The 23,443-nt window shown below is 40.4% G+C and overlaps 1 protein-coding gene across 1 annotated transcript; it reads right to left on the bottom strand.

The window, feature by feature from the left end:
* Positions 1 to 2,284: 2,284 nt before the first annotated feature.
* Positions 2,285 to 23,380, bottom strand: cdh10a (cadherin 10, type 2a (T2-cadherin)). Its single transcript, XM_054622517.1, has 11 exons — positions 23,171 to 23,380; positions 15,992 to 16,286; positions 13,368 to 13,487; positions 11,920 to 12,087; positions 10,766 to 10,947; positions 9,727 to 9,980; positions 8,592 to 8,728; positions 8,358 to 8,479; positions 7,597 to 7,705; positions 6,174 to 6,425; positions 2,285 to 2,775 (listed from the first exon to the last, which is right to left on the bottom strand). The coding sequence occupies exons 1-11, from the start codon at positions 23,378 to 23,380 to the stop codon at positions 2,285 to 2,287; spliced, it is 2,340 nt and encodes a 779-aa protein (XP_054478492.1).
* Between the last annotated feature and the right edge of the window lie 63 nt (positions 23,381 to 23,443).

Raw genomic sequence — 23,443 nt, 5'->3', positions numbered from 1 at the left:
TTAAACTAGCATGAAGCATGCTATATACTGATATATACTGTATATATATATATATATATATATATATATATAGAGAGAGAGAGAGAGAGAGAGAGAGAGAGAGATATGGAGTGACCGCTATTGTAATAGAAGATTTAGGCTTTACCTTTCAGCCCTATTGCACAGGTCTACCTTATCACAACTTAAGTTTATGAATTGTAATTCCTAAATCAAGCATGACTTTCTTTTTAACAATGATGCATGACTTAAAGATAGGAGTAAGACAAATGACATAGTCATGGTGGTTTGCTGACGCAACACAAATCTTTTAGTTTTGAAGTTTTGAACATTTTTGCTTCAGCCACTCTCGCAGCTCTTTATTCAGCAATAGATAGATACTCACTGCTGTTATTGTATGTCATGTGACAACTATCGAAGCAATTAAATGATACGATAAAAATCTGTACAGCTTAACTAGAAGCTTTCGTGCAGTCAGTAAATAAAATCATTATGTCTGAGTAGACAGACAGAAATTTAACAACAGAACAATAATTTAACTTTGCAGCTAATTCCTCTGGGTATGGTGCACATGTTTGAAGTACTTCTGGAATCATACATCACAAAACAGGACAGCCACTGCATGTGTAGCACTGCAACGGTGAGCTGGCAGCTGTTCAGATTTTGAAACCAAGTGAAACGACGTGAGAAGGGAAGTGATTGGAGGTATTGTCATCTTCACAGCTGCCCACTAATCAGCAAGTGTTCTGTGGAATAACAGAACATTTGCAGATGAGTGAGTAATTAACCACATGGAGTTCAATATAGTGTAAGTTGTGGAATCTCATTTTCTTCTGGCTACTAGTTTTGTTCAGCTTTGGTTTGTTTAATATTGCGAATATTGTGTTTTCCGGTACAAATTTCCCCCCCTAAAAAACGAGTGCTTTTAAGTAAGTCAGTCTTTAAAGAATCAAAGACAATCTCAACTCACTTTTGTGGCGTATATTTTTCTGTCTCTTTACATGTAATCCTTCTGTGTTGTTTTAAATTGTAACAATACTAGCCAACATTAAAGGGAAAACAGCTGAAAATGCAGTACACTGACCTGGGCTTACAGTTCAAAATTATCACCAATTATCTATTTATATCTAAAGTTGGGGTAACAATATTACGTAAACTACAGGAAAGTATTATTGTGTATGTCAAAAAGAAAACATACTTGTTACTCTTATGGTCAAAGATTTTACAAATTGGCAAATAAAATGAACAAATCTCTCCTGAATCCAAAAACTAGAATTTGGAAACTGAAAATTGTCATGTATTTAAGTAAAAAGAACTGTTACATTGAAAAGTAACATCTCAATTTCACAAATGCTGATTGAACTTTCCTAGACCTTTTTGAAATAATATTTGAAGTGTAAATGTTGGTGGTGTTCCCCTTTAATAAATCTGTAAGGACCAAGAGCTACACCCTTCCAGTAACCAAAAAGCAGGCAATGGATTGAAACTATAGCTGCTTATTTTTTTTACATCATTTTATTAAGAAAATAAGTATAAAAATATAAATATAAAACAGTATGACTCAGCATTCAAACAGCATGAATTGCCAGTGTATGACAGTTTTCCTACAACATACACTTTCCATTACATATTACATCTAAATGATGGAATGAATTCACAGTTTGACAAATAAACTGCACCAACCACTCACATGGACATTGCTTGTCAAACAAAGATAGCAAATAGTATATAGGATGTCCATCATTAAAAACACTTTGTACATTTACAGTATTTAATGGAGGTGGCTGGAAAAACCACTTGACTCCTTCTCTACCCCGCCCAAAACCCATCCAGTGCCATTAAACATTGATAGTATACAAGACTACTATCTCTCAGGTCAATTACAAAACACATTGTCCACACCATTGTTCACAAAGAATCCTAAAATTCAAAGGCATCTTTACTGATGATGATCAAAAACCGTAAAACTTTGAGAATTATACTGCGTCTCCATTAATGAGAGAATTCAACTCGGTTACAAGTCTTGATTTCCATTTCAGCATCCACGAGCGGATTGCAGGAATGTCTGTCCGCGCAGTGGGTGAATCAAATAGACTACTAGTTAACTAGCGAGCTAGCTAGCAAACTAGACAGATAAACAGATAGATAGCTTGATAGATAGGTAGACAGACGCTCAACTAGCTGGCTAGCTAACTAACTAGACAAGTGGCTGTCTTGCTAGCTAGCTAGATAAACAGACAGGAAATATGGACTTGGGAAAAAAATGAGAGCGCATCGTGGCTCCGCCTCAGGTCTCTCTGTTGGGGCTCTTCCCTATGTACATCTCGGCCAGCTTTTTGAATTGCGGTCCCCAGTTGTTGAGGTAATCGTAGTCGTGGTCCCCCTCGGTGGCGGCCGACTCCAGCGAACTGAGGGACTCCGCCAGCGACCCGCTGCCCTCGTACGCGTACGTGGCCAGGGAGTCATAAGGGGGCGCCGTTGGGTCCGTATCGTTCTCCTGGAGCCGCCCGTTAATGAAGTCCCTGACGTCAGTGTTATCCTTTATAGGTGATGTCCTCCGAAAGGGAAACAGCATTTCTGGAATGATGTCCCGGCGCAGCTTGTTAGCATCCATCACCTCTGGGTTGCGCAGCGTGCCGATATCAAAGGCCTGGGTGTCCTCCTCTCCGCCCCCTTCATCGTTGTAGCTGACAACGTTGTCTCTGACATCCTCTTTGGAGATGATCAGAGGCTCCTTCTTCCTCTGTCTCCTCAGGGCAGCAAACAGCACCACGATCACTACACAAAAACAGTGGGGAGAGACAGAGAGAGAAGCTCAGCATAAGATGTGTGCCTCCTAACATGTGTCATGCATTAAAGAGCACAGGGGAGCGGGAGTGCGGAGGGGAGACACATTTGCTACCAGTGATAAATCCCCAACACTGCCTCAGGCATTCACCTCCTTTTATTAAAGATTCAGTGAAAGAGCTTTTTCTTTCTTTTTCCCTTGAACGGCACATTCACTGTATAAAATGAACGGCGGTTAGATGATCCTTTTTTCTTTTTTTTCTCCCCTCTCCAGAACGCAACCTCATATCTCATCTCCTTCATTCTCTTTCAGCAGCAAAAGACAATTGGAGATTGCAGAGTGAGCATGTTTCCAGAGAGTGGCACTGTGTGGTAGCAAATTATAAATAAACCCATATTTCTTCAGAAAAAGAGGAGGATCTTTTTTAGGACAAGCACAAATCCTGCCTCACCTCCGCTCCTTTCCCTTCTCCTTTTTTTTTTTGTCCTACTGGCGGGTAATGTTTGTACTGAAGTTGTCTACTTGCCTCCCACCTGAGTGTTAATTACAACACCTTCAACGTGAGTCGTAGGGGGGTGGAGGTGTCTGTTTAGAAGGTTCTTTACGGACATTTGTGACTGACCAGCGGCACCATTTCAGACAGCGCAGAGGGCTGCCGTCAGGAGGACCAGCTCGGAAGAGCCGCTCCAGCCCAGCGCCTGGCTGTCGGAGTCATGCGGAGGTGAATGCGATGGTCTGTCAGGGGGGGCTCATGCGCGAAAAAGCGTCAGATAATGAGCAGATGTCATGATAGTTTGCTCAAGAGGAGAGAGCAGGGAGTTTAACCTTCGGTGTACTCAATATGTGAAAGAAGATCTGTCCTACGCCAGTCAAATTTGGAGGTTAAAACTGGCAGATGGAAGAAAAGCTGGTCAATACTTATTTGCTTGTATCACAAGTTTGGTCAGGGTGCAGATCAAATGGCAAACCCCCCCCCAAAAAAAGCAGATTGTGACAGGAGAAAAAGGGTTTGAAAAGCAACACACAGAAAGCATTAGAGGCTCATATACAGGACAGCACACATACACGTGCATGCACACAGTTTCATTGAACAAGAGCATGCAAGGATTTCTACAGCCACAATGTCTACTCAGTCATAAACGCTGCTATCAAGCACTGTGCTTGGCCAAGCGAGGTAAAGCTCAATGACAGTTGAAATCCATTACTTATTGATATGCCCTTGACCATAAGCACTGCACATTTCTGCTTTTTGCTGGGTAAAATGATAGGCACTTCTGCCGCTGTGGCCCGTATGCTGTTACACACCGCATTAGATCACGAGGAGGGCTGAAGTGGTGCTTTTTTGCTCGTCAGGAATTAACACGCAACCTACCGGGGAAATACACCGACCATTTCACAAAGTGGATTTCATTGCTAATGAATGGAGCATAGAACCACAGCACTATTTTCTGATGGAGAACTGGCGTGTATGTGTGTATTTGTGGATGCTGCTCAGGAGGTAGAGATGTCGTTCACTACTCGATCAAACCTTACTTAGTTTTGACTATTTTGTTTATTTGCCTTGTCATCACCATTTTTATTTTTTTTACAACCAATATGTTCAGGATTACATTGTTAATTAAAGCACAAAGTTCTTCATAGATCTAGATCTTAACCAATAAAAAAGAGGTCATCTTCATATGATTTGTCTCTTAGACTTTAATTGGGCAGCCCAAGCATTAAGAAAAGTAGATCCTGCTTTATTTTAAGCACGATAAAGAAATATCACTAAGTAACCAATTAGTTTGAGTGCTACAATGAGTTATTATTCTTTTGGCCACATAGGTTATTCTTGAAGGCACTGACAATCTTCTTAATTTGCCAATCACATATGAGGACTAGACTGCATAATTCCAGTGCATTATTAGGAATGCTAAACCATAGCATTGTTTAAGGGCAGCATCTCCTTGCCTCAACCATTGTAAGTATTAAATGTCACAATAACGGTTCTAATACATTAAGATTGGAAGCTGGTGCCAGCCACAGTGGGGACTGCTGGCAGGAATGCATATTTTCAGTAACGTTTCATTGATCGCAGAGAGTTGGGAAAGCTTTCAATCGATGTCCTGTTTGTAATGATAGAAGCTGTTGGAGCAGACGTATTCACAGTTCCCCCACCCTCCATGTGGACACTCAGCAGCATGTTCTTGAGCAGAGCAACTCACTCTGCGCCATGTTATCGACTTCAGCACCTTGAGTTGGCTGCAGCATGGACCATATGAAAGGCTTGCCTGGTGCGCTAATGTTCTGTTTGTCATATGTCAATGCCGTTGGCCAAAAAAAAAAAAAGGAACATAAAAAATAAAAAGTATCAAAAGAAAAGCACTGTGGCTAGGTCATTAAAATTGTTTCGATTAGATCTTGTCATACCAAGAGCTCAGGAGCTGCAATGCTAAAAGGGCCGCCATGGTGGCAATGGAGGCCCATGTGGATTTGGACAGATGTATGCTTTCGTAGTAAATGCTACTGCATTTCTGTGAGTTTAAGGTCAGGTAGATGTCTGCTTATGGATGAAAATGACATGTTTGAAAAGTTGCAACATCTTTGGAGTGGATAGATTTGACTGTTCGCTAAACCCCACCCCCAAACAGGGAATCTCCAATTCTGTTTGTTTTTTTCTCCTCTAACTGAAACTCAGTACCCCGATTGGCGATTTCAGAAAGAGTGGATTGAGACCGTGGATAGCACTTTGAATTGTGAATGACTTGCAATGGCTGTCTTCAAAAATTCCAGAGAAACATTGCGCTAGTGATGTTGCAGCACACATAACGTTAAGCGGCTGAATGCAATTTGCCCTTTATGAGGCTCATTTGCATAGAAGGGGGACAATTTTGCGCCAAATGTCTGCATATTACCTAATTTAAATACATGCAAATAGCACAGGAGCATGAGACGCTATTTGCTTGGCAGTGCAGTTAGGGGTGCATTTCACCCTTTGCCAATGCTTTAAAAAAATACCTTTTTCTTTTTTAAGAATGTTTTATCAGGTTCTGTTTTTAATGGAGTTTCTTACTAACTCAAGGAGCAAATGTTAATCGTCAAAAGTTGTCATTTTAAACAGCAAAATAGACGGTTACTGGCAAGAGATGATGAAAAGCTAGGCATGCATAGCAACAGTAACTAAGGGGGCAGGATATTGGAGTGTCTAAGTTTGAAGTTGTTTAGTATACAGATTGTCAAGCTGTGATTTTTGGTTCTGGGAGACATAAATTAAATTGACTTGATTTGTTGCCACAAGCAGCAATTTGCAACAACAGCTAAAAAAAAAAGAAACGACATCACAAGACGGACAAGAGGGTTCAAGTATACACGGTCACACACATGCTCATACACGGGGGGGGGGACTTACTGAGGAGGATGACGACACAAAGCAGTATGGCCACCAGAGCTCCGGTGGTGAGACCATCTGAGAAGGGCAGGACTTCCGGGTTGCAGGTTTGCATGTTCCCGCGGCTGTCGCAAGCACACACGCGCACGATCAGCGTGCTGGTGCTGCTCTGAATCGGGTAGTCGTTGTCTGAAATCACTACCGGCAGGAAGTACATGCTCATCTCACGCCGGCTGAAACCTCCCCTCCGCGTCAGGATATTGGCGGTGTTATCTGTGGGGAAGACGCAAACGGGGTAAAGCTCGTCAGTAATGAGATGCCTCACTTAGCTAAGTGGTCGAAGAGGGAAGAATTGCAATCTTTATTTCCTTGTCTTTGTATCCGACAGCCCATTATAAATATTCAGGGACATTTAGAATCACTGGCATCTTGATTAAAGATGTCTAATTAGTAATTAAGGCAATAATTCAGCATATTATTAACATCCTGTGTTACCTGACTTTATCTTTGAGGATGAAGTTCATGAAAGAACAAAGGCCATGAGAATAGTGTTTTGCAAAACTAGTCAAAAGTCCAAAGTTTGTAAAATTCCTGAGTCTCCATTTGAGGTCTGCTATGGTCTTTTCATTTTCATTCGATATTTACTATGAATCAACTCTAAAACTATAACTGAGAATACTGAACCAGTTATAATAAATAGAGAGCGAGAAACACAGATTCAGCATTTGAAGTTTTCCCCATCAGTTCCTGCAAGCTTGCTGAACAAGCTCTTCATTTCTCTCTGCTTCAGACGGGCTGTGACCATTAGCCAAACACCTTTTTCAGCAACAGATTTTTAGTATTTTTTGTGACTAAGAAACCAGCAATTGTCTGTAACACAATGCAGCATAGAAACAAGCTACAATTATAATTTTCCTCCAAAATATATTGTTTGTATTCTGTTCTAATGCATGATTTTCAGCACCATATTTGATATTCAGAGCATTAATATAGCAGCACATAACAAATTGCCTTTTGAAGGTAGCTTGGAGTAATGTCTACGTGAGGAGAGAATCAAGTCATTCCTCCTCCGTGTGTGTTGTGGACCAAGTTCTGCTGTTCTTTGTTAAGATACTCTTACTGCATGTGAGCGTGCCGCACTGGCTCACTCTCTGAACTATTATAGTCAGTGCTAATAGCGCTAACTGAACTGTAAGCACTATTGGCACAGTTAGCTTCTAGCCCTCGGCTCAGCTGTCTCCATATTGAGAGCCATGTGGAGGTAATGGCAATTTTAGCATCTTTAAAGTTAAGGTCCTCACGATTTTCATCAGATCAAACTGCATGTCACTGTTCACCAAATCAACCAAGACTGAAATCTTTGGACTCATTATAACAGGTTTTTATGAATATACATATATATGTTTTTTTTTTTAGTAAGAATGCAAAAACCATGTGTTCTTACCATCCCTGTCAACAATGGTGAAGTTTGGATTGGTGGCACTTATGCTGAAGACAAACTTGTGTCCAACAAGTGGTTCGTCCGTGTCAACAGCACTTATTGTCTGAATCAGCTGCGGAGAACAGAGCAAAGTATTATAAAACTCTTGAAAGCTTGTAATTTGTATGCTAAGGGTGGAAATCCTATCCAAACACTAATCTTGAACACAAGATGCAGAGCAAAGCGTTTCATTTTTTGTCATCTTCTATTTGTATGTATTATATTTAATACAAAGTCTCTTCCCTTAAAAGCTCACTATTGTCAAATAAATCACGGAGAGTAATCTGGAGCCAATCAGAGACATTGTAGACAAATCTGCAATTAGTGAGAAGTGTTTGGATAATTAAAGGATTTGCTGTCTCTCGAAACACCAAAACTATGAACACATGTGGCTGTTGTGTGAATGGCTGTGTTCGACACACATCCGTCAGTATGCACCATCCACATGGCAGCATTTCCTCTGCAAATGTTAGGAAGTGACTGATAGATGATCACTGCCAACAATCTTTGCCCAATAACACCGAAAGCTGCTTCCTAATGCAAGACCGGTTTCTCCTAAGACCACAACCTCATGATACACACTAAAGGGTTTTCTATGATGAGCCAAACACATCCTTCTTTGAATTTTCATCTTATAATTGTTTTTCCTGTGACTCCTAAACCAGAGAAGGAGCCAAACCATGAACACACCCCTATGTATATAGAAGATCATGACTTTTAATCACCTGTCCTGCTTTGACATTCTCGCAGACGAATGTGTCATAGGACATTGCAAACTCAGGGGCGTTGTCATTGACATCCAACACCTTGATGAAGACAGGCACTCGAGTTGTCTGCCGTGGGTTATCTGAAATAATGAAGAATCATCAGCATGTTCTTGAAGAATCAGTCTGAAAGAAGTCAGTTAAGGTCATATATGAGGAACATTAAATACAAAACTATTAAAAAATTGAAATTACTTATTTCAGTGGCCACCACAGAGACGTTGTGCCATTTGGACATTTCTCTGTCCAGAGCTTTCAGTGTTGTGATGGTTCCATTAACAGAATCGATGTTGAACAGCCTCTCTAGGTCTGTATGCCGATCAATGGAGTATCTGAAAGAAAAACACACAGACATTCTATTTAAAACCAATAAAAATAAAATCCCTTGCCATGGGAACGCGTAGCACATTCTGCGTCTCTATGCTATTTGCATACCTGTAATATTGCTCATAAAATGTAAGATCTATTCTGCTTGCACAGATCTGTCTTCACAAGTGCAAACACACTAAAGTCCCCCTTTACTTCATAAAAATGTGTTCTGCACAGTACATCAGTCGTCGCCCCAAAGACAATATATTCCACGCTCTACATTGTCAAGAGATGATGCATCTTTCCCCGTGCCTGCTCGTTTGTCATAGTCAACTTTCACATTCCGCTGAAATTTGAATTTGCAACACAATACGCCATGTGGCATGGGCCGAGAGTGGCATATCTCTTTGTCGGAGACGGGCAGGCGCCATATGTGTGCAGCGGCTGTGCTGAGCTGTGTGAATCGATATAGCAAATTAGGCTCTTTCACTTTGACTTTGTGCCACGGAGGACTTACATAATTGTGGGAAACAAACAGTGTCTGTATTCACTTCACAGGGTCTCTGCCATCTTCCACTGGGAAATAACCAGGAGGGACCCATGAATAATATGCTTTTCTTCCCCAGCCCCCCCTCAACACTGACAAGTGGTTAGGCTGATGGATTAGATATAGCCAAGTGGGCACATTTTCATCTCCCTGCTAAAAAGACTGATAAGAGGAGACTTTGCCTTTCCACCATGTGTTGCTTGTTTTCCTATTGGTTTTATACTAGTATAATTAAAGCTGGAACAGTGAGTTTAAAAAAGAAAAATCAAATTACTGCAAAACATAATTGCTCCACTTTGGTTGGTGGGGAAATATTTGCTTAACAGCTCATTGATTAATTCCTAAGTTTACTAAATCCCCAAGGAGAATGCATTTGTTGCGAAAAAGGTGGTGGTGGTGGGGGGGGGATTTTTGCATGTGGCACGAACAGTCCGGTCGCTGTCTAAACGCGTCTCGCTGTATCCTGTAGCTCACTTGACAGGCTTGTTGTCAGCGTCGGGGTCCCTGGCCGACACCACGCCGACGAAGCTGCCAGCCGCCGTGTCCTCGTGCACCTCGATGATGTAAGGGTTCCTGGTGAAAATGGGTGGCTCGTCCACGTCCTCCACGGTGACCTTGACCGTGGCGTAGTCTTTGAATTGCAAGCCGTGGATGAACCTGGCGTCTAAGTAGGTGTTTTTCACCTCCACTCTGAACTCGTAGTCCCTCTTGCTTTCGTAATCCATCGCCTGGAGATGAGAGAGCATCAGAACGTCAAGCTGTAGACTTTTCCATGATATTCTGTCTGCCTCCAGGATTTTTCGATGGCCAATAAATTACATTCCATTTGTCTGCCTTTATCTTATTCATACTTTAAATTCTAAGTTACAAATCCATGTGAAGAATATCGCGGCAATCTCAGGAGGAATCTAAAAAGGGTTTCTAGCAAAAGACTGCTTTATATTATTCATTTCACAGGCTTAGGGAATCTGATTTTACACTTCAGTTCGAAAATAAATTATGTCATATGTCTTTCTTACAAGAATGAACGTTATCACAGGGCTTTTTGTAATCCGAAACTGTACTATTCTGTCTTTTCATTGAAGTTAAACGTATATATTAAGACGAGATAAAAGGACAGCTCAATTGCAGTTCAAATTAAAACATATACTACAGCATATAGAGAACCTACTGAAGGTAAAATAATTAAAATACTAAAGAAATTATGAGTTTTAAAGGCATATTCTTTCTCACAGGTAGTGTTATTTGATGCATGTGTAAATGTGTATTTTATTCAAAGGCTTTCTGTTGAACACTTGAACATTTATTGAAGGCCATTCATTGCAGCTGTATGAAAACATGTCACTTGTCTGAAGTGTTTTCTCTGATTACACAGCCGTTATCAATCAAGTAACAGTCACATGACTGCTCACAGCGGCTGCATTTGATGCTGGTGGCAGACTACAAAGCATGAAAGTGCCCAGAAGAAAAGCACCAAAAAGAAAATTGGAAATAAGCAACAGACATAAATTACCTTTTTGATTATGATGACTCCCTCCTGCGTGGTTTGGTCAGTGATAATGTTGAATGTGTCATGACCCCCGACGATGCTGTACTCCATCTCAGCATTACGCCCAACATCTGGGTCATCAGCCTTAATGCGTCCAATGGCACCGCCGATCTCTGTAGACTCCACGGCGGTAACACGGAAGGAATCTGGATGAAAGTGGATGAAACAACATCACTACAGACTTGTTTTGTGTATGCTGGTCTCATGAGTTGGCTACTTGGCAGTGGGCTGACTTCAACATCTTCAAACCAGTTTGATGTTAAGCTAAACACCGGACCAGTACACTGAGATCAACCACTAGGTGTCACACTTGACTTTTTTTTACATTTTTTTTACATTGACAAACATAACATTTGGTTAAACCCATTGTCATAATGCTTATTAATAATGCAATACAATTAGGATTTAGCTCTTTGACGCCATTGGCACATGTGAGTTCAGCTGGTAGGCATATAATCAAGATTGTACACGCAGCCCAATCGGCAGGTACAATATCGAGCAACAATTATTGAAAGTTATGTGGAACAATGAGTTTAACATGCAAGGAACCCCTCCTTGCATGTTAAACTCATTGTTCCACATAACTTTGTGGATGGGACAAACAAACACAGGACCTTCACCAAGGAGACCTCGGTCCTGTCCCACGTAAAACCAAAAAGCATTTAAGCAATGTTGTAACCCTTGTTACATATCATTATGTAAGAAAGTCTGCTATTGCCCATCGCTATTCATATAGTTACATTGTTCTGGTTGTTTCGTTATTATTTAAACACACACCATGAGCTTTTATCCAACCTTAACCAGGTTTTTTTTTTGCCTAAACCTAAGCAGTCGTTTACAACATTAACAACGAGGCATTATGCCTTTTTACAAGCGTGATGTGATGTGATGCTCATGCATAAGTATAAAACTTTTTTTTTTGATGGGAAATATCGACGTTCAAGGTATCCTTTGGTTTGCCACAATAGTTTTTGGCGACTGGCTTTGTACAGCAGACTGGACCAGAAAACAACCAAATTTTTATGAGTTTTTTTAAGATTTAATTTTTTTAAAATTTTGTGTCTAAAGTTCACTCATGTTTAAAGTCCGTTACAGCATAGGTAGAAATGGCCTCTTACGGTTAGCAAAGCGTGGCGGACTGTCGTTCACATCGGAGAGGGTGATGCTGACTGTAGTGGTCCCTGAGAGCCCGCCCATCTGTCCGGCCATGTCTTTAGCCTGGATCACAACCTGGTAGTTCTCCTTGACTTCTCTGTCCATGCCAGGCAGGGCCGTCTTGATGGTGCCTGGGGAAAAATAACAACATTATTCCCACCACTTTTGTCAATTTAATGGAAAAACTTCATCTTGGAAAAGTGTATTTCCTGCCTTACTGAAATGAGATAAGATCAAAATCAATTCCAACCATGTCTCCTAGGAAATTGCATCTATACACCACTAATTTGGTTCGCCAATTACGCTTTAAAAGGGAAATGTAATTGCTGCCTGGATTATGTTCCCTGGCAACACTTTCCTACTGTCGGAAGTGTCATAGGGGGTGGTCTGGGTTGATGCGCCTGAAGAGCTCAGGACTTTGAACCTAACCACATGCTGGACTCAATGATGATGTCAAACAACAAAGATTTGTTGGTCAAAGATGACTTCCGCGGTGCTGCATGTAGATGGAGCCCATCTGTTTTTGGTCAGATGTTCTGCCTAAGCTGCCTGTTAAACAAAGTTGCTCTTTCTCTTGCATCCGTGTTGAATAAACACAGTTTGCAGTTGCAGGAATGGAGCTTTGACAGAGCTAGGCTACCTGTTTCCCTTTGCTGCCAGCTAACAATGTCACACCGAGAGATGAAACTGACTTGACCAGCTCATCCACCTCTCGGTTAGAGAGCAAGTAAACACTTGTTCTTATAATGTCTGACATGACTAAAGACTAATTTAAGACATGTTAATAATGAATTGCCTAAATGCCAAGTGTGTAGGATTTGGCGGCTTCTAGAGGTGAGGTTGCAATAGATGGCAGATATGAAACAATGAAAGACCGTCACACTTTAATTAATAAATATATCCATAAATCTATCCTATTCATAAACAAAGCAATGACAATACTTACATTTAAGATCAAACTGCAAGTCAATACATGTAATCACTTGTCATTTAAAATTGATTTTTTTGCTGAAACCTCACGCTGCAGTCGACTTCCTTGTTTAGGTTAAGGAATTCTTTATGTTTGGGCACTGCCGTAGGTGGCACTGGTGCTACTTGATTTAGTACCCCCTACTTTGAAGCTAGCTACTTCTTAAGGACTTAGGTAGCACATTGAACAGCTGGTGTCCAGTCCAGATATGTATATTTTCCTACATCTATTAGAAATAAACAATTTTACAGAATTTGACTTTTCAGATGAATGAATAATCTCATCAATGTTTTCCTAAAGGGGATTCACTCCTTGGATTAAAATATTGACTTAAAAAGGATCAGCAAATAAATCCTTATCCTGCTTGTTGAAGTCTCAAACACTGTGCGGTGTGAGATATCTGTTTACAGACTCCAGGAGATCCTGCTGGGTTGGGTTTACCATTTTCAGAATCCACAGAGAAATACGGTTGTCCCTGAAGAATACTATATACGAGCTTGGCACTGTTCCCATACGTTTCATCATCAGCATCATTGGCGGTTACCGTGGCAACAGATGTCCCTGCAAAGAGAACATGCAAAGTCATTTTTTTAATGTCAAAGCAGGGATACATGATCAAGTAACTAACTCACCATATGTTTCATTTATTCTCTGTTCATGTGTACAGAATTTGCTGTAAACCCAAAAAAGATCCTTTGAGCAATTCAAAAGTTGGATTGACTAATCAATAATTCAATGTCAAATATCAGGGCTCTGCTGTAAATCTAATTAGTTGGCTTCAGGAAGGCAGTGACTTCCTGGTAAAATCAATCAGGGACATTGGTCATTTATTCCTTTTTAAAGAAACAACAAGGTAGTTACTGCAGCTGGTGGAACTGTGACTCAAAAGTGAAAAGCTTGCAGACTATGGGTGGATGTATTCAGGCACCTCAATGAAAATGATTGATTTGATTAAACCCCATTGTCCTAGTAGATGGATCTCTGAAATGTCAGTGAGACTGAAAGTTTCTACGTCATCAAGACTTGAAGTGAAGGTTTCTCTCTCCTTAAGGCAATGTACAACGTGGCAGCAGCTGAGCTAACAGCAAACGTACAGAGGGTCCAGTGAGTAACATTATGATGCTTTCAAGCTCTAATAAGTAAATTCTTATCGTATCAAAACGTCATCATGATGTGTTTAAATGTATTTTTTTAAAATGTAGTGTTTTTGGTGAGAGACTTGAATAAATAGTTGTTTGAAGGATATGTTTTTACATTGATATAAAAATGGTATTAAAGAGGGACTTATGACCTGTTTAACGCCCTAACACTAGCTCTAAGCAGATTATAATAAATTAAATAAATCTAAAACCAAGATTTTCTGTGTTCTGAACTGTGGGTTTTGTGATTCATTGGACGCTGTAGCTGATGAGTCTAATACATCACATTTTTACCATAGCCTTAATAAAACTATTACACTTTTGTTGCACAGCGGCTTAAAGCTAAATAATTATACTGTTGTACTTTCTTTTTTTTTTTTCCAAATAGCAAATGTTATAATTTGAGTTCAAGTTGGAAAGTACAATATGTATCTTTGCGGAATCCTGTCCAAAAAAAAAAAAGAAAAGATTTGTTGCTAATTTTGCATACAACAATTGCTGCTTTTAGCATAGCGGGATTGTATTACTGATGCATTTCTTCATGACCTCTGTTGTCAGAGTCAGAGGTGTGGCTGCATTAGATAAATACTGAGTAGCTTCTACTGAGGAGCTAGAATAGTATTCCTGTGCTCAGGGACACCCGTGTATGTGCTCAGGGACGCTGCCTTTTCGTTTTTTCAGCTGCGATTACACCCAGCACCCGGTGTTGGAAGTGTTATTTGGCAACATGAAACTAGTATCACTCACACTATCACTACAACTCCAACCACTCGGGGGGGGAGCTTACACACAATACACACAAACCTCCACAACCAAGCGATAGATGCTTGGATATGTGCCATTTGTGTGCAAAATAAACTCAAATGATAAAATGAATAGATATTTTAAGCTTAGAAAGAGCTCAGTTTCTCCTGTCATTGAGTCCCTTCTCTGTAAAGTCCCTCATAATCCACCCAAGCATTTCAATAACACCACGTTTGCAGAAACTGTCCTTGGCATTCAGGAGACCTCTGCCATGTCCTGTTTGGGTCTCTGACTGTCTCCGTGCATACTAATGAACCCTTGAACATCTGTCCCACTTAGTCCCAGCACTGATAGCATAAAAGGGGAGCTGCTGGTTTTTCATGGCTGGCTGGCTGGCTTTATTAACCAGTTTGTTCAGTCTGAACATATAAGGCAGGCCCAGAGACGAGGAGTTGTGACCCTGACCCACCTTTAGCCAGTATCCATGCAGCTGAGAAACTTAAGGACAGTGTGTTGTGAATTCCAATTAGGTCGTTGTTATGTCTCATGTAGACAATTGGCTTTTGAATTACCCTTGATTGCTCCTGTGTATTAATTTTTGGTTGCGTAATTAAGGATTGATTTCATGCCGCATGCATTATTTTCATAAGCTTTGTTTATATTCATGCCAATTGGTTTATTTATATGACTTGAATGGAATGAAGCGAAGCGCAATGAGGCAAATCCTTAATTGGAAAGACTGACAATCTAAACTTTCAATATTTCTACTGCCTATTATAAATGGCAAATGGCATTCCTTGTTATGAATGCCCAATGAGCCCGGCCAAACAAATAATCACAAAAAGAGTAAATGACTTTGAGGGAGTGAATACAGCGTTACAATAGGCCGGTCCATCTGACTGATGAACAACACTGTTCCGTCTTTTGGTTTTCCATAATTGCCTTGGAGCGTAGTATTAATGATATATCCCCATGTGCTTTTAAACTAATAAACCAATTATTATTTAATTTACAGGCTTATACACTTATTATTTTCTCACTTACTTGTTTTAACCATCGCAATAACAACAACTATATATGCAACGATATAATATTTGCCTAGAGTCGAGGGTTGCATATTTTCTCCAACTAACAGCCCAATCAACAGTTTACATCTCTAAATTAATACCAACCATAACTTACCAACTTCAGACATTTCAGGGACACTGGCGAAGTAGATTTCCTTCACAAACTTTGGCTCGTTGTCGTTGATGTCGTGGATTTTGATGTTGAACTCAGTGTCAGGCTCCAGCTCTGCGTTGGTTCTCCTGTCCAGCACCTTTGCATTGAGCGTGTACATAGCCTTCTCCTCCCGGTCCAGCCTCTTGGTGGCATGGATATCTCCAGACTTCTCGTCGATCAGGAACAGGCTGCCCGCCCCGTCTCCAGTCAGAACGTACTTGACATTGCCATCGTCTTTGTCCATGTTGGAGTGCAGCTGTGAACGTGAAGAGACACATTTATGTAGAGTCAAACATGTCTTGCTGTATGGGGTTGTAATTACACACTCTTCTGACAAGAAAACACAATGCTGTCCTTTTTTGTGTAACCAATGGCAACATTGCAGAGCTGTGTAAAGTAACACAATAGTCATAATAGTTATCCAGAATATGTGCAAGCCCTAATCATTTCCCTTGAACACCTCTCCACATAATCACAAGTCATTTCCTTCTTTGATGCTAACTTGAAGTCTATTTTCAATTATATGTGCTGTTTTTGACTGTGGTCTAAAATGTGGACATGCATGCATAACATTTAATTAAATAAAATAAAATGATAAAATACTGAGAAAATGTGCTTTCTCTGCATATCTGCAAATTAAACTTTATGCCCTAGTTGCCAATTCACTCCCTTTCTCTCTTTCATTTTTAATTGAAAACTGTTGCAAGCGTCAGTTTCAGGTAGCATGTGTGAACTTTTAACTGCAGAGTCCCCTCACACGCCTCTTGGTTTGGCCAGTTTAGCTATTTTTAATATTTCTATTTTCGCCCTCCAGCATTCCGCCTGTGCTTTGACTTTAGTTTGATTTCTACATAACCCAAAGGCCCTTTACTGAGCATGCAGTACAAACACAGTACATGCTACAAGACTTCCTTGGGAATGAATAAATTGAATATAATGCTTGACCATAGTCCAGATGTATGAAAACTTTCTAGACATTCTTGTGATCACTGAAATACTGGTGTAAACCCACCGAGGGACCGATCTGTTTCCGTCTCAGAACAGAACATGGCCTTGGCACCCGCCGTGTCGAGAGAGTGACATACTCCATTAGTTCAGATCAAATTAGTCTTAGATTTTTCTTCCAAATTGTGCCTTTGAAAAATGATGAGAACCTGACCTACAGCAACAACTGCTAAAATTAGTCACCTCTGACCTATCCATCACCTTGAAGCGTCTCGGAGCGTCACGGAGGAGTAATGGCGGCGCACTGTGACAGACACTTGATTCAGGCTCATTACTGTACTGGATCTGTCAGCAGATATATTTAGAGTACTATCTCATGGGTTCGAATTTTAAATGACAAGTAGTTAGGGACACAGAATGTACGTCAGCGTCGTATTAATATTAATGTCTGCATGCTGTGAGGGAACTAATTATTTCTTTCCCGCAGTTGGAAGAGTGATGTCAACAGTACAACTTTGAATGGGAATCCGAGATGTATTGCCAGCTTTTCTCAGTCCGAATAAAATAAATAAGTGAATAAAAAATTGGCATGCATATGAAAACAAGATGCTGTCAAGTTCAAATTAATAATGTGCACAGTACTGGGCGTTGTGTTTGAAAATATTTTCAAGCCGGTGAACTCCATTATCCAACGTCTATTAAGGAGGAATATCACTCAGCTTGAATTTTAACATGTTTGTGTTCTGGGACAGTCTGTTCGTTGTTTGTGTATATGAATTCACTCCTGAGCTGAACCAAGGATGAGCCAAGGATTTACGATGTGTTATGTATGTGAAGGCTGCTATTGTTATTGACTATGAATGATAGGCTAATTTATTTTGTGAGCAGGAGAGTGTATGAGTTTTTGCATTGGAATTGGCTTCATATCTTTGCTATGCACATTTACTTCAAGGAGAAAAAAAATATATATACAAAATATTTTTAGAATCACCTTTTCTCTACTTTGAAATGAATGTCTACGTAGTAGCCCTGTATACTGGCCGTAGGAAGCATAGGAGCTAATCACTAAGCAATGGTGAACCTACATCATTACTGATACTCCGAACTGTTGCCGTCCAAACACACCTCTCTGCTCCCAGCATGAGAATTAGACCATTACAATTTCAGACAGAGTCAGACCACAAGAATTGCATATTTTTTTCCAAATCGTTTGATTGTATTCTTCACTAGGTTTCATCTGATTATATCCATATTCTCGGTCTCGGTTGTTAATCCTGTAAAAAGGAACCTGAGCAGAGAAAAACAACAAACACCAGCCATCAAAGGAGTCAGCACCCTATGCAGCCCAGCCGTCTAAAGGATAATAAGGAATGTTAGTCTTAGCAGAACCCTGTGCTATGCATTTTACATTTACCCCCTAGTGTACGTGAGGGGGATGCATATCCCTAACCTCATGCACTTTTGCTAATTATTGGATGTCTTCATAACATCAGCTTCCTAATCACATGGGTAAACAGATCTTATTCCCTTGGCAATATATAGTATTTCTTACTGAGTGGTAGTGCAAATAAGGACAGGGGTTTTGTAGAGGGAAGAAATGATGCACTAGTTATTACGAGACAGCATACCATCCAAACATAATATTAGTTCTGTGCATATAAATCAGCTAGCAACTTGGAGGTTATATGATTTGATTAATGCAGAGATGTGCCTCAGAAATTGAAATAATAGAAAAGGGCTGTGCAATTAATCCAATTTCAAATTGGTCTTGGCATTCTAACGATTACGTAAACAAGGAAATTAAGATTAAACGATTATTGTGTCGCATTCCGTTTCACAATGACTCTCGTTTTGTCCTGTGTATAAATCCAGCGCACCCCTTTCCTTTACATTAGGGTGCTTTTGCCCAACTCAGTGGGTCGGGGGGGGCCTTTCGGTGCAGGAGGATCCCCTCGGCTCTAGATTGGAAGGTGGTACTTAGTAGCAACCCTCGCTTGAACCTCGCCTAAAACTGTTAACAAAATGATTAAGTCCTTCAGCTATCTAGCCTCTTAATTTTGCTCTCAAAATGAACTAGATTGATGCATTCAACTTAAAAAATAGGCTGCAGATTAGTTTTTTTTCTAAATGCATTATGTTTTCAAGTGAACTCAACTCTTCATCTAACATGTGCTGTAAATCTATTACATCTAGTAAATCCAGAAGAAAACTTGCATTGATACTGTTGACAGAGTGTGGCACAAAGTGTTTTTCACACAGCCTTAACGGAATCAAATGTTTCGCACTACCACACTATATTTGCAAAGATTTAGTGGCTCTCCTTTCAAGGCCGCGCAGCACAAACACAGCCTTTTCAAGGCCTTACAACAGAAGCACAGAAGAGAGCCTTGATGAGTTAAATCGCCTTGCACAAACACTGAGGAATTGTCAGTAAAGCGGCAAAATCATTGGCAATTCTGTTCAGGTCTCTGCTAAGCATTGCTCGCTGCTGCAAAGAGGAGATAGCAAAATAGAGTGCATGGATACAGAATTACTCTTCCTCCCTGTTCCCCTCTGTCTCTTAAGACATGGACAAGAATTCCATAGTACTGAAACACTGTACTGTTGTGTATGTTATGCAGGTTAAAGCTCACAGTATATATCATGTGATTTTTGTACTTTCAAAGGCAAGTTCTGCAAAATGCATGCAGAAACGTGTCGGACAAGGCCTTGCAAAAACCTTGAGGACGCTCATTGGCACAATATTAACACAACAAAGTGAGCTAACTTGCATATTCTAATTTGGAGCAGAACATTTTTTTTCTTTACAAGACACAAAACAATACAGTGTACCAGGAGCTTAATAGGATTTAGTTCACTTCAAACAAACCACTCAGATGCTCCAGAATCCAAAGTTTTTTTTTTGCGGTTGTATTGCTCAGCATTGCAAGTGTTCACACTTCACAGGCCTGCTTAAGAAGTAGGGCACCGCAGCTGCACACAGTGAGTGCTCGCACTCATTAATGGCCCCCGCGCAAGATTTGACGCTCTAGCGCCCCATCCATGCACAGCCACTGCATAGCATATTTACAGTCATGAGGTATGCTATGCTCTTTTTCCGGCATTGACAATACCTGCAGAGTAAGTGCTCAAAACCTCACTTTAACGAATGCGGTTCTTTTTTTTTCTTATCATTCTGTGAGGTACCCGTCAGCACCACTCAGTATGTAAGCTTCAAAGCACCATGTCTTTTTGAAATCCTTGACAAGCAATATGAGCTGCATTTATTATAAGCCTCCGTCGCAGTGGTGTACCGCTTCATTTTTTCGGCTAAAATAGCGAGCCATACTAGAGCGCGTCTTTACATCAGACTTGATTGGTGTAATCAAGAAATCAACCTCAAGTGACAGTTAGCGAGTGTGTGCGGGTTGATTGGAGAGGTTTGATTCTGATGTGAAATAAACAAGTTCTCCCACAGTGCACTGCAAAGGACATTAAATGATCAGGAGGACCTCGATCAGGGCTCTGGTGGCTTTGTGCTGGACATGAAAGTGTTTTATGCATTTGGACTTGGTCTCTCGGTCTCTTTCTATCTCTCTCTTATTTGTTTGTCTGCCATTATCATTATCCAGCCATTGTTCTGTCTATCTATCGCTATATCTTTAACAATTGCAACTCATGAAAAATAATAGTTTTCTATAGCATGTGGTGATTAGTTAAAAAAAGAATATTGTTTTTGTTTATTCTTTCTCACCAACCCACAGTAACTCTATTATCAATGATTTAAACCAAACGCAGGCAGCATATCTTCCTATTCTTGAAGCTGGAAAAACATGAGGTTTGGCCTTTTTCTTTTGCTTGAAAAATGACCCAAACTATTAATCATTTGTCAACGTAGGAGATTAGGTTTCCGTGGATGGATTTATCGATGAATTGACTAATCGTCGCAGCTCCAATATCTATCCATCAACTTGTTTTCTCTCTGACCATTCATCATATCGCATGTTTTTAGGGCTTCAACTAACCATTATTTCCATTATTGATTAATATGTCGACTCTTTTATTGATTAATTTAAGTAATACTACAAAGCAGTTTCCCAGAGCCCACGCTAATGTTTCCAATTCTGGGGTTTTTCTTGGTCAAATTTGCTGAAACCTTAAGATATTCAGCTTACTGTCATATATGACAAGACAAAACAGCAAATGAGAAGTTGGACCCAGAGAAAGTTTGGCAAATTTGCCTGAAACGATTAATGGATGATATTACTTTTGATCGACTAATAGCTTGATCAACATTTTCTCTGAAGTTCTGCTCATTTCCTCTGCACCAAATAACTTTTTTCTCTATCTATCTATCTATCTCCCCCTAACTTTATTTCTCTGTATTTCCATCTCTGTCGCCATCACAGTCTGTCTCTATATCGAGAATTCCAAAGTTAAACTGATTGAATTAGTGATACGGATCGCTGCAGCTTCTTCTGTAAAGCCGTATGACAGTAGTTCTGTCCTATTTTTTGTCTCCGTAATTTATTACAGCCTCATGTTTCTCTGACAGTTTAATGGTGAATGATATTGGACACAGGAAGAGCAGGGAGCTGGTGGATGTGATTGCTGTCAAGCCACAGAAGTTGGGTGCCAGAGAGCATCAAAGAGTCGAGAAGAAAGCCACATTGCACCAGTCACTGACATATCAATGGATGGCCCCATTTATAGTTAGCAATTGCTTTGCTGCTTCATCACATCACACAACGAGGTGAATTTCATTGGCCTCGTTGATTGATATGTTTTCTTCTTCCTCCTCCTTCTCTCCATATTCCATTAAATTTCGCTGTTCCTTTCTCTCCACCACATCAGGATGATGGTTTCTGCAAAAGAAGTTGTCATATCCCCCCTACTCAACCTTGCACAAGACACTTGTTTACTCCGGAGAATGAGGTGTGTGATGAAAGCCAGCTTCCTCTGAGAAAATTGGCTGTCGACAGTCACCTCATTTCCCTCCCCGGAGTTGATAACTGTAGCTTTCCCCATCACACCTGTCTTTATAGTGCTAGCATGGGTGAGCTGACAAGAACCTCTCTGATCTGGGTGGGTGGGGAGTGGGAGCATTGTCCCGAAACTCTCCTTCTTTTGTGGGTATTTAGGAGAAAAATGTCTTGCAAGAGCTGTAGTTTAAGAATTTGGTCTCAAAGCACTGTACTGTTGTCTAAGGAGGGATTTAGTCTAATGCAGGTTCTGAGTTGTACTTTTATGGCCATGAACTAATATGTATTATTGATTATAGAATAAATGAAATTACATTTGTCTTTTTTTCTATTTAAATGGCCCTAAACATGTCGATAGTCTTGAACACTTGACAGTCTGTAGACTGAGTTTGGTCTAAATTACTGAGCAATATGCGTTTCCGTACTACTCAGGACTTGACACTGATGGTTACCATTGGCAACCATTTTGAGGAAATTGGCAACCAATTATTGGCCACATATGTATGACTACGAAAAAAATATGGACAGCAAAACATAGAACACGCGTTAGTGCGTACGGGCATCTTTGGCAACTAATATGGCAACCATATTTTTGGTTTTGGAAACCAAAAGCTGAAGCCTGGTTACCAGCCAATCACTTTTAAAAGTAAGCGTTGAGCCCTGCCACTCAATCCATTTCTTTGTATTTTCTCTGCACATACACCTCCTAAAGGTGCCGTTATGGAATAAAGAAAAGTGTGAATGTCTTTTATTCCCTGGTGTTGAATAGAGCTTGCCAGCAGGAAATTTCAGCTCAATTGACTCATGTACCCTTGGTATTATTGACTGATCTGAGTGGTGATTATGATGCTTGTCTGACAGAAAATACTTCATATTTAATGTTAAAGACGCCACAGTTTGTGTATTCTCTGTTATCAATGATATATTCCTTTTACATTACTGGCATCTGCAAAACAACAAATGAATGCCATTTTGATTTAAGATATATTAGTATGTTTTTCACTGAGCAAACAACGTAATAAAGAAAAGTAGTGTACCAAAGGACTGTTGGAGACTGGAGGAAAAGAGAGCATCTTATGTGCACTCGCTCTGTATCTGATAGCTCCAGTTAACTGTGCCTGTTACAGCCAGATTTCTGGCAGCCCATTCGTCTTCGGCCAATTACGTCAAACACTACTTCAACAAGCTAAATCTTCCATAATTAGTCTGCACACAATGCGTTTGGGCACGTTACCTTGCCGACATATTGATGGTCATTTCCTGCGTATTCCTCAAGCAGAAAGAATTGATTCCACATCCATCCACGTTTGGACCGCTGAAGGATCCTCCCATCACTCTCTGGCATCCCTAACAGATTCCCAATATTCCCAGGCGTGAAAGGCAGGGCAGTGCTGGGCCACAGGATAGAGAGCATCAGGAGGAGCACGACCCGATTGGTTATCATGGTATCCAGTCTGCTGGGAAACGTCCTGGACGACTTCTGAATTATGGTAATGAGCTTCGGATA

The sequence above is a fragment of the Anoplopoma fimbria genome, chromosome 21 (genome assembly GCF_027596085.1).
Source record: "Anoplopoma fimbria isolate UVic2021 breed Golden Eagle Sablefish chromosome 21, Afim_UVic_2022, whole genome shotgun sequence".
NCBI lineage: Eukaryota > Metazoa > Chordata > Actinopteri > Perciformes > Anoplopomatidae > Anoplopoma > Anoplopoma fimbria.
Note: the sequence above shows the minus strand (reverse complement) of the source record. Positions and strands in the feature narration are given on the sequence as shown.

Bases quoted from the DNA above. Each gene is read 5' to 3' on its own strand.
- cdh10a (XM_054622517.1), bottom strand. From the start codon at position 23,380: ATGATAACCAATCGGGTCGTGCTCCTCCTGATGCTCTCTATCCTGTGG. The intron at 13,488-15,991 runs GTAAGTTATGGT...TTCTCTTTGCAG, and splicing joins CCCTGAAATGTCTGAAGTTG to GGACATCTGTTGCCACGGTA. The intron at 7,706-8,357 runs GTGATTAAAAGT...TGTTCTCCGCAG, and splicing joins AGAATGTCAAAGCAGGACAG to CTGATTCAGACAATAAGTGC.